This window comes from Castor canadensis, chromosome 7, assembly GCF_047511655.1.
Source record: "Castor canadensis chromosome 7, mCasCan1.hap1v2, whole genome shotgun sequence".
NCBI lineage: Eukaryota > Metazoa > Chordata > Mammalia > Rodentia > Castoridae > Castor > Castor canadensis.
In genome coordinates, this window is record NC_133392.1 from 30,213,638 (window position 1) to 30,225,661 (window position 12,024).

The 12,024-nt window shown below is 41.1% G+C and overlaps 1 protein-coding gene across 3 annotated transcripts in view; it reads right to left on the minus strand.

Moving 5' to 3' along the window:
* The window catches only part of Cnnm1 (cyclin and CBS domain divalent metal cation transport mediator 1), a 53,282-nt gene that overhangs the window by 26,047 nt on the left and 15,211 nt on the right, over positions 1-12,024 (minus strand). For all 3 annotated transcript variants that reach the window (XM_074078552.1, XM_020181188.2, XM_020181187.2), the window contains exon 2: positions 1,347-1,490. In XM_074078552.1, coding sequence (XP_073934653.1) covers positions 1,347-1,490 — 144 coding nt within the window. The remainder of the gene's footprint in view (positions 1-1,346; positions 1,491-12,024) is intronic.

The following is a 12,024-nucleotide window of genomic DNA, read 5'->3' on the forward strand; positions in this document are numbered from 1 at the left end:
CATGTGGCTCTTTTGTGGCCCATCTTTAGCTTTGGGCCTTTCCAATCATCTGATCTCTACTTTAACACTTCTTTTGCTCAGGTGTGACAGTCGGGAAGATCCAGATCCAGGCATGCAGACTGTGTAAGAAGTCAGGGTCATGGAAGAAGAAACTCAAAATTCAGGTTCTTCATTTTTTTCTTTTCACAGCTTTTAAGGAATATACCAGAAGCTTCTTTATAAGGGTGGAAAACCCCTGACCCTCTCCCAGTAAATAGGGGCTCACTCAGCAAACATGTAACAAACATTTCTTCTTCTGCTCTCACTAGTGAGCAGCCTTCTGATTTGTATGACATGTTTCCTACATGTCCCCACCCTCCTGCTCCTCTAGTTTTTGTCAAGGCCTGGCCCAACTTTTAAATTTGATTTCTTCTTAGTCCAAAGGGGAGGTACTCTTTTGCACCACTCATTCCTTTATGGCATCAAAGCTTTTTGCTACCAATAGCCAATTTCTGAAAGGTTGCTTTTGGTAAACTAAGGACATTGGTGTGAAATAAGATACCTGAGGGAAGGGAAAGGGATGGCTATTCCTGGAGATGAAATTCTAAGGAAGAAACACTTCCTGGCTCTGTGGGATTCCCATGAATTAGGTAACATTCCTATCCCAGAGACAAGCATGCCTTTGAAATATTGACAAGGAAAGCTTTGATAAGGATCAGTGGCCCAAAGCAGTCACCTTCTGCAGAGAGGAGTCCATATTGTTCTGGAGGGTGAGTGGGGAGAAGGAGACCAGACAGAGTGGAGCAAAGACAGGAGCCAGGTAAGGGCTTGGTTCAGGGGGAATGGGGAGTTTGCTGAAAAGTAGAAGAGAAAAGAGCAGAATCCAAGATGGAACATTTAAGGTTTTGGCTTAGGTGGAGGCAGCAATGTCATGATAGTCACCCTTGGTCACTGATGGTTTGTTGTGAGTGGACTCTGAGGGGCGCTGGGGTCTGCAACCAGCTATATAAAGAGACAACACAGGGGGGCAGAAACAAGAGTAGAGAAGCCTCCGGCCTCCCTCTTGGACACACTGTGTTTTGTTCAGTTCCCTTTCCTTCCAAAGTCTGTGAAGTCTCCTTTTCCTAGTCTTGGCTCTGTTTCCAAAGATTCTCTCTTGACAACACTTGGCTAGCGTACTTCCAGTAACTCAGGGTGATTCTAGCTAGGATATGTTGCCATACCACCACTGGGCAGAGGGGCATGACACACATCAGTGCACAGGCTTGCCCTGACACCCTTTTGCACTGTATATCAAACTAATGCATCCCTGAGAATCTCGGAGGAAAGTAAGATGACCATGGAGAACAGCCAAGGCCACGACTTACTGTAGAGGTCAGTTTCATCCAGGATCTCTGACTTGATGATCTCTTCTATGACATCCTCCAGTGTGACAATGCCCATCACCTCATAGAAGGGGTCCCCCTCTCCCTCATTATTCACCCGCTGGACAATAGCCAGGTGAGATTTTCCTAGAGAAAAAATGAAGCCATAGTTAAGTGTTTGGACATTTTCAAAGATGTTTCTTTGTGTGAAAATGATACACAGTTGCTGTCTGACCAATATTAGGACTGAACTCATCCAGGACCACTTTAAAATATAAAATTTGTGTGCAAGCTCTTACAAATGTAAACCTTACACTTAAAAATACAGTTGTGCAGAAGCTTTCCAATTTGATGCAATCCATTTTTTAATTCTTGTTCTTATTTTCTGTACAATTGGGGTTCTATTCAGAGAAGCATTAGCTATGCTTACATATTACTAGAATCAAAAGGAAACCAATAGAATGTGAGGAAATCTTTGCCAGTTGTTCATGTCTCAGCTGCCAAGTTCCTCAGCCCAACCCCCAAGACAGGACCTGTGACACTAGAGAGTGCCACCTGCTGCTGCCTGCTGTCATAAACTGCCATTGCCTATTAAAGATTATAAGCATTTGCCAGGCCTACCCCATGATATCTATCCACGTGTAGTAGAAGGACACCATTATCTGGTTTGTGACACATTTATACAATGTGTGATGATCAGATCAGGGTAACTGGCATATCTATCACGTCAACACTTGTTTCTTTGTGCCAAATTCCTCTCTTCTCGCTGTTTTGAAATACACAATTGTTGTCAATGATAGAATCCTACTGTGCTATAGAACATTAGAAGAGACTTCTTTTATCCACCTGCACCTCTGTCTCTGTTAACCATCTTCTCTCATTCCTCTCCCTATCTCCCAAACTTCCTGGCTTGTGCAAATCTTACACTTTTGTGTACCTTTCTTTTTAGAGAAGTTACCTAATATACTCAAAGTACCCAAAGTCAAGTTTTTTCTTCTCCTGTGGTGCTGGGAATGGAACCCAGGGCCTTGCACATGCTAGGTAAGCACTCTACTGGTGAGCTATATCTCCAGCCCCCAATTTTTTCTTTGAACGTTCACATATTAGCAAGTATATATTAGCTGAAGGAGGCTGAATAATCTAACTGAAAGAACAACAATTTAGAGTAAGAAGAATTAGAAGTCATTCTCCTCCCTAAACCTCTTCCTACCTAAAACATACCAGTTACTAGCCTTGAGCCAATTATTTAATCTCCACTGAGTTGCAATCTCTCATCTAAAATCAGGGAGTAATACCAGTGTGCTGATTTAATAACATGGTCCCTATCTCCGAAAAGGCCTTCCGGGGACAGATGTGTGTAAATCCCCCGGCCTTGAGCCTGGCCGAGAGTGTGACTGCTTCAACCAACAGCGCATGGGAAGAGTCCACTCTGTACTTCTGAGATCAGGTCATAAAAGGCATGCAACTTCTGCCGCAGAAACACTGTGAGAAGTCTGACGACTACCCGGAGGCCACTATGAGAAGCCACATAAAGGTGCTTGGGTGACAGTCTAGCAATCTTTCAGCCATCCACCAAGTACCAGAACGGTTACGGGAGAGGCCACCTTGGAAGTGGACCCACCAGTCTCAGCTGATTCAGCCTCACCTTTCTCTCCCTAGACTTTCAAGTCATCTCTAGTGGTGGCTTGGACACTGTAAAGCAGAGAGAAGACATTCCTGCTGTATCTTTTCAGAAGTCCTGGCTCACAGAAACTGGGAGCATAATAAAATGGAAGTGGTTTTCTATCTCTAAGTTGTGGAGTGCTTTGTTAGCATCAATGTAACTACAATAAGAACTATCCACAAATTGACTGTGGAGCTCAAATGACCTAGTGGATATGTGAAAAATCTTTGCAAAATATAATCCATCATGGGCAGATGTAATAATTAACCTTGATTGTCAACTGGATTGGATTTAGAAACGACAAGGAGATTGGTAAAGCACACCTCTGGGTGTGTCTGTGAGGACATTTCCAGAAAGGATTAACCAAGAGGGGAAGACCACCCTGAATGTGGGTGGGACCATCCCACAGTCTGGGGGCCCAGATGTAATAAAAGGGAAAGAAGGAAGAAGCCCTCTAGCATAGGCTTCTTCTTTCCCTGCTTCCTGGCCACCATGATGTGAGCTGCTCTGCTACATCTTCTTGCCATGATGGACCAAAACCTATAAAACCATGAGCTTAAATAAATCTTTCCTCCCTTAAGTTGTTTATGTCAGAGTGATGAAAGTCTGACTAACAGAGCAGATGTTTTTATTGTCCAATAGCAGTTCACATTTATTGAGATCCTACTATGTACCAGACACTATTTGGAACACTTTACATGTGTTCATTTATTTAATCCATATAACAACCCTTGAGATGACTAACTATTATTATTCCCACTTACAGATGAAAGAACTGAGGCACAGATTGATTCAGTAACATGCCCAAAGTTGCACAGCCTACTACAAACTTGGTAACTATTTTCAGTCTAAACCTAGGGATTGAAGTCTTATCTTATAGCCCTGCTTCATGCCAGTCTGTTTTCTTTTGCAGTATAGATGCATTTCCTGGTTCCTTTTCTAAAATGCAAACCCTGGTATGTTTTTTCTTGGTTATGAGCCATGTGAGGAGAAGATCTGGGGTACTGAATCAGATGTTATTCTTGCCCCCTGCCCCAAAGGAAGTTCATGCTTTATCAGCTCTTGCTTGGCTATTGTGAAAAGTATCAGACAAGAAGGGTAGCAGTCTGGTGGATGCATAACTATTAAAATTTAAATACATAGCTACCCTGTGGGAGTTTGAAGTGAACTGAAATTGGAAAGATGGCATTTTATTTATCACCTAAGAATGGTCTCTAATTTCTTCCCCACTTTTAACCCCATCTTTGATCTACTTCTATACTGATCAGGTTATGCTACATCCTTGCTCCAAAAACTTTCCAAGGCTTCCTAGTGCTTACAGGTCAAGTATACACTCATTCATTCAGTAGAAGCATGATTGCACAATGTGACTCCTCTTATCTTTCTAACTGTGTGTCCTGTGATGTCCGCTCAGCATTCTATTCTCTAGGTGTTCCAAGTTCCCTCCACTTTCTGCTTCCTCTATGTTCCATTTCTAAGTCTCTGTTCACACTGTGGCCCTCCCTCACCTCATCTCTGTTGGCCCTTCAGGTGCCAGCTCCTCAAGAGAGCTCTCCCAGATCAGTCCCAGTTGGAATCGGAACAAACTTCCCTTGTCTGGTGCTAAGCCTTTGATAGTTCCCTGACAGCGCTGATCACAACTTGCTGCTCCTCAGAAGTAGCAATGCATGTGTCTTATACTAGACAGTGTTTCTTCCTCAGGTCATGAGCTCCTTTTGGACAGAGGAGCACAAACATAAACAGATGCCCTCATCAGAGAGCCAGTAAGGACCTGATGAACTGAACTAAGCTGAAGACTGAAAAAAATACATAGCTGGTATGATAGCTCATATTTAAACCAAATACTAAAACCTTTATTTTTTTATAGACTACTATGGATTTAAATTTAAATTTAAATTCTGTATCAGTGGTTCTAAAATTATTCTCTTTAAAATACAATTGCATCCTACCCAACTGGACTGAAGTGTTTCGTAGTTTAAATTAGATTATGTGAATTGTTAGAATGTCACACAGTTTTTTATTTTCAACACGTTTTTCTCAAACTTATGGCACCTGCTCTCACTCTTCTTCTAACATGTGCTAGCAGATGGAAAAACAAATGACTAACATCATGGAAAAACTTGGAAAGTGATTTCTTAAAGTTGTTTTCTACAATTGAATGCATTTTGGTAATGTGAAGCCTAGAATACATGAAATACTGCCGTACTTTCCATCACTAATATGCTTAGTTTGTATGACAGAATTAAATAAGTTAATAGGTTTTGCTATTTTCCAAGTAAATTCCACGTGAAAAAGCTATCACAGCTCTCTACTTTGTAAGGCCAATTTGAGGATACAAACTATGTTATTACCAAGGAATAGAGATTTTAAGGCCTACTTATAAGATGTTCAAGTCAAACGAAGTTCCTATGTAATCTACTTAGAAATCTTTTATAATCAGCCTTTAAGATTCCCTCTAGAAAGGTGAATATAATGGATCTATTTTGTATTCATGTATGCAAATAGAATAATGAAATCTGTTGAAATTTTTCAAAGAAGTGGGGGAGGGGAGATAAGGGAGAACAGTGGAGGCAGTGAACTTAATTAAGATATATTGTGAGCACATATTGTAATGTATCCCCCTGTACAACTGTTATGTGCTAATAAAAAAAAGTTTCCCTCTAAAAGGGTGAATATGATCAAGGTATGTAATGCATGCATATAAAAATGTCACAATGAAATCCATTATTTTGTATGATTAATATCTGCCAATAAAAAAGGAATTAAAAAATTAAATAAAGTGAGAAAAAAAGATTCTCTTCACAGCTGGTAGAGCTCTACAAATTAAAAAAAGGAACCAAGCCTTTTTTAGGTGTAGCCTGGAATGGGGGAGGCAGGAGCGGGAGGATGACAGTCAGGGATTGGCAATCATATAACCTTGCTCTAAGCTGACACCAGTTGCTCTCATGATACACATATCTAAGGTCCTTCCTCTCTCAAAAAAGCTGGCCTTTCAGAGCCCTATCCCAACATCCCTCCTGGCCCCCAGGAGTGTTGTATAGGCTCAAGTGAAGCCAATTGGAGACACGGAAAAGTTAGTCACTCCTTCCTTTCTGCCACAGCACCTTGTGCACACCTCTCTGCTGACAGTTATTAGAACATAGCAATGCCTATGACTATTACTATTACTATTATAGAAGTCACATTTACCACATGCTGTAGTGACCCGGCACAATGCCAGGTATTACACACACATTATTTCACCAGGCTGTCATTTTCTATTTCTATGTGATTCCTCTACCAGGAAGATAAGACCCCTGAGGGGCAACAGCAATGACTTATTTATCTCTGTTTCCTTCGAATCTAGACTAATACCAGCATGTCATCATGGTGAGGTGTGGTGGTTCATGCACATAGTCCCAGCTACTAATTGGGCTGAGGCAGAAAGATCTCTTGAGCTCACATAAGACCAATCTGGGCAATATAGTGAGACCCCATTCCCAATACCCCACAAAAAAGTGAGCAAAGGATTTGAATGGACATTTCTCTGGGGAAGATACACAATGGTTCATTGTACATGAAAAGATACTCAACATCACGAACTCAATGGCTAGTGGCTGAAAACTGGATAGCTACATGGAGAAGAATGAAGCTCGCTTTCTACCTGCCATTACACACATAAAAAGGAACTTAAAATGGATCAAACACCTAAATGCAAGCATGGAAATGATAAAACTCTCAGAAGAAAATACGGGAATAAGACTTGTGACCTTAGAGTAAGCAATGATTTCTTAGCTAGGACACCAAAAGCACAATCAATCAAGAAAAAAAATAGATAAAATGGACTTTGCCAAAATTAGAAATGCCTATATATCAAGAAATTGAAAAGACAACCCAAAAAAGGAAGAAAATAGTGTGATCCATCAAAGAAATATCACAACTTATGAACAGACAACTCAACTAAAAAAGTGAACAAAGGATTTCATACATATTTCTGCAAGGAAGATTTATAATTGTGAGAAGACGCTAGATATCATCATCATTAGGGATTCAAATAAAAATGTGGATGAGATACCACTTCCTATCCATGAGGAGGCTACAATAAAAAAGAAAATAGCAAATGTTAGGGAGGATGTAGAAAAACTGGGACCCTCAGTCATTGCTAGTGGAATTATGGCAGTTCTTCAAAATATTAAACATAAAATTAATTATTATATGATCCAGCAAATTTCACTCCTAAAGAAATGAAAACCTGTGGCAAACATTATTCATGATAGCTGAAAACTGGAAACAGTTCAACTCTCTAGAAAAGTAGACTGTGAAATAATTTAGGTCAGTAATGATGGATTATCACTACCATTTATGTAGAACTTCCCAGTTTGTCAAGAGGCTTTATACAGAGTACTGAAGAGTGCTGGAGTTGGTGAGATGCTCTTGACAACTTCTTGAATCTCACTGTGTGAATCAGAAGTGATTCAGTAGGGTGCCAGCTTCCTCTAGAATCTGAGACACATGTCATATTCTTAAACAAGTTAACTTCAACTTTAATGAAATTGTCCTCTCCATATTCCTTGGGGGGTGGGGGGAGTAGTATTCCTTTGGGGCCATCCCTGGAAACGAGATGACATGTGCAGAACAGCAAAGCCATGCCAAGCTGCAGATGTAGATGAGTAGACTAAGCTAAGTGGTTTGCTCTGTGCACCTGTAGTCATGTCCAAAGCAGTGGGACCCTGGCAGAATTGCCCTTCCAGTCTCTAAAAATAGTCAAAGTGACAAACTTTAAGCCTGCTAAGTCCAAGGGCATTCTGTATCACATTAAGTCATAGCAGAAGCAAGAGATAATTCTTTAAATAGAAAACTCTCAAATGCTACTTCATGCAGCATTTTCACATGTCCCTTAAGCATACTACCATGGCACTGACCAAACAGATGGGAGACCTCTGGGCTAAACTGAAAGGTAAAGAAACAGTGGATTTTATGGCAATGCACTTTCTAAAACTGAAGGCTACATCTGTCTCTAGGTTGTAAAAAAGCATATTTTACTCTGGCTCACTGGTGTCCTACTTCTAAACTGGTAACTACAGACTCTCTGCATCTGCTTTGAATCCATGACATGCTCCTGGTGTCCAGCCTCCATAGAAGCCCAACCCTGTCCTGATGCATTGGCTTGCTGACACTTGGTTTTTCTTGATTTCTAGCAGCTGTGGGCTCTTTAACTCTCCTTGAAGTTTGCTCCCTTCAAGCCTTCCCCCATCTCTGATTTGCCATCTCTAGTACCAATGCTGCCTACATCCCAAAGAGACACAAAGTAGAGAACAAGTACCTATGGCTTGACCACAACGTTTGGAGCACAACATTAGGATGTTTTCTGTTGGAACTGGAGAAGCAATACTCAATGAAGCTTCAGGGGTTTGAGTCACACTTCTTTAGCATAAGTGATATTTATTGGTGATCCATCTTTCCTCTACAAAATAGCACCATTAGAAAGACTCTTCACTTCAATGCTTTGGAATGCATTTCACCTAGTTCAAAGGCTTTCAATGCTGGCTTGTACATTATAGTCACCAGGGAAGCTTCAAATACATTCTATAGGCTGGATCCCACACCAAGAGATTGGTTTGGGGTGGGGTCACAGCATCAGTAACTTAAAATGTTCCCAGGTGATTCTAATGTACGACCAAAGATGAACATCATTGTTTTGGTTCTCAAGGTGTGATCTCTGGACCAGCAGCAACAGTATCACTAGATGGAAAGGCAAATTCTCAACTCCCATTCCAGATCTGGTGAATCAGAATCTCTGGGTGTGCAGCACATTGATCTGTGGCTTCATAACCTTTAGGAATTGTTTCAATGCTGGTTAATGTTTTAAAGACACTGGTTTAGGTGTCACTCTAGTTATAAGTCTGATGATGTGTAAGGAAGGGAGACAAGTACTGATTTGTCTGGCAAATCCTAGTCCTTTAAGGGACCCAGTTAAAGGTTCATAAAATATTAAGTATTCACAAACAGATAGAAAAGAACCTTCTGAAATAAAGGGTAGATGGAGAGGCAAGCTGAGTAATGCTTTCTCTTATATGACATGGGTGGTAATAGTATTTTTGTGACATGGAGCAGAAAGCACTTGGTGACTTTTAGTGCTGGGGTTGGGAAGGGGCCTCTTTTGGCTTATAAACCAATCACATCTGAGGCAGGTTTGAGTTACCACACAATTAGGCTCTTGGCATGTATGATGAGGTCATTTAAATTTCCTACTCCTGAAAGTCAAACTCGTTTTTCTATTGACCCAAGAATTCAAATGGTGCTCTTAGTACTGGTTAATAATTCTCTGAGTAAGGTTCTATCACCACCTGGCATTGACATATCCCGAAGCAGAGGGCAGACTTCTTAGAAGGATAGCTTTACTTTCAGACATTGCTTTTAAAGTGTGGTTCTCCACTGGGGGGGGGTGTCTTATACCCCTCCAGAAACATTTGGAAATGTCTGGAGACAATTTTGGTTGTCACATCTTGAGGGTTGACATTTAGTAGGTAGAAACCAGGAACAAGGCTAAACATTCTACAATACATAAGACACAAGACAGCCTCCTGATCCCTCTAAAAGATTTATTGAGCTCCAAGTTTCAATACTGCTGAAGGTGAAAGCCCTGTTTAAAGAGACAGAAAGTTAGGCAGTGACGGCATTTATACTCTATTTTTGTATTTGAAGATGTTGAAATATCCTTCAAGGGTCTTTAGTAAATATATTCTCATCTGCTCTAGATGGTTTGGGCATATCCCACAGAGAGCTCTCAAGGACCCTGTTACCAATACTTCCTATGCCTTGAAAGAAAAAGCAAATAATTGATTTGATTCTTCTCCCTTTTAAAAATAGCTACAGCATTCTGGTAAGGTAATTGTTCCCAAGTTAAAAAAAAAAAGAAGAAGCTAGACGTGCATATTGCTTGGAAATAAGAGAACTAAGGACAGCAGAAATCGTTTTATGGTTTCTGCCTCACTTATGACCTTCATCTTGTAAAATACAGTGACTTTTGCTGTGGTCTTTCTGGTGATCCTGAAGCTTTTCTTTTTTTAATTAATTTGGCAGACAGTCCAGAGTACCTCTCCTTTCTTACCTTGGGCACTTGCTGTGGGTCCCCACTTCTGACCTATAGAATCAGGATCTTGGATCCTGAGGTAGCATCCAGACAACCTACAATAGTAAGCTGTCCAGGTGATCCAGAACTGGCCAAGACTCCTTGGTTTTCTTCCTATCCTTAATGACTGATATTTCCTGATTCCATTGTGAATTCTTTATTTTACCCTCACTTAAGATAAATATATCTTAAAGATTATCTCAGAGATTCTCAATCCTGGCTGCATGTTGGAATTACCCAGGGAGCTTTAAAATCTATTAATGACTATGTCTCACCCACAGAAATTCTGATGTCATAGGGTGATGTGGTCAGGCATTGGGATGGGATGGTTAAAACTTAACGTGATTCTAATGGGCTATTGCAGTAAGCTCTTCTGCTGCATCCCATGATGCAGCTCTCCTCCTCCTCGCATCAGAGCTCCCAGCACAGCCCATCACTTTATTTTATTTATTTTTTTCTTTTATTATTCATATGTGCATACAAGGCTTGGGTCATTTCTCCCCCCTGCCTCCACTCCCTCCCTTACCACCCACTCCGCCCCCTCCCTCTCCCCTCCACCCCTCAATACCCAGCAGAAACTATTTTGCCTTTAACTCTAATTTTGTTGTAGAGAGAGTATAAGCAATAATAGGAAGGAACAAGGGTTTTGCTGGTTGAGATAAGGATAGCTATACAGGGCATTGACTCACATTGATTTCCTTCTAGGTTAATTCTTTTTTGATCTCACCTTTTCTCTAGTTCCTGGTCCCCTTTTCCTATTGGCCTCAGTTGCTTTTAAGGTATCTGCTTTAGTTTCTCTGCGTTAAGGGCAACAAATGCTAGCTAATTTTTTAGGTGTCTTACCTATCCTCACCCCTCCCTTGTGTGCTCTCGCTTTTATCAGCCCATCACTTTAATATCACTATTACTTCTTTTCTGAGAACTAGATTTCTATCTCAACATCAGTGTCCATTTTGAACTTTCATCTTCAGACATCTGTCTGAGCTGTCCCTTTGTTTTGTCAAAATCATTTTCCCAACTAGGACCTTCTGATCTTCCAGACCCACTATGCCTGTTCTTCCTCCTCTTCACTACAGTAAGTGGCACCATCAACCTTCCACCTACCCAGAGTCAGAACCCAAGTCATCTTGTACCTTCTTTTCCTTTGGTTCTATTTAGCAAAAGTCCCCACTCTTTCAATTCTTCCTCCTTCACTCTTTCAATAAGTATTTATTGAATGCCTACTATGTGCCAAGCACTCTTCCAGGTGCTAGATATGCAGCCATGTACACAATGGGTAAGAACATTTTCCTTCTGCAAACTATCCTCTTGTTAAGTGGGAAAAAAGAGACCATAAACCAAATAAATATTGAAGGTAAACAGCAGAATGCCCTAGGGGAAAGCAAAGCAGGGAAGAGTGATGAGGGAGTGTTGGTATGAGCAGATGTTATAATTTAGGTATGAGAGGCAGGAAAAGGTGATTCATGAAAATGTGTCTGAATTATCATCTGAATTATCATTAGGGAGCCCCATGGACATGTAGAGGATATCTTTGCAGAACAAGATGCAAAGGCCCTGAGCCTGGAGTGTAAATGATATTCTCAAAGGATGACGAGGAGGCCAATGTGGTGGTTGTACAGTGTAGGAAGAGGACAGTTAGGGGCATCAAGGTCAAGGAGGTGAAGGGTGGGGAGCTGTAGATATAATAGAGCCTGGAAGGCCTTTATAAGGACATTGACTCTTACCCTAAGTGACATAAAAAAAGCAACTGTAGCCAGGCATGGTGACAAATGCCTATAATCCCAGCACTCAGGAGGCTGAGGGAGAAGGGCTTCAAGTTCCAACCTAGTGTGGGCTACACAGCCAGACTTTGTCTCACCCGACACAATGTGGGCAGAGGTGGAAGCAGAGAGACTTGATAGAAAGCT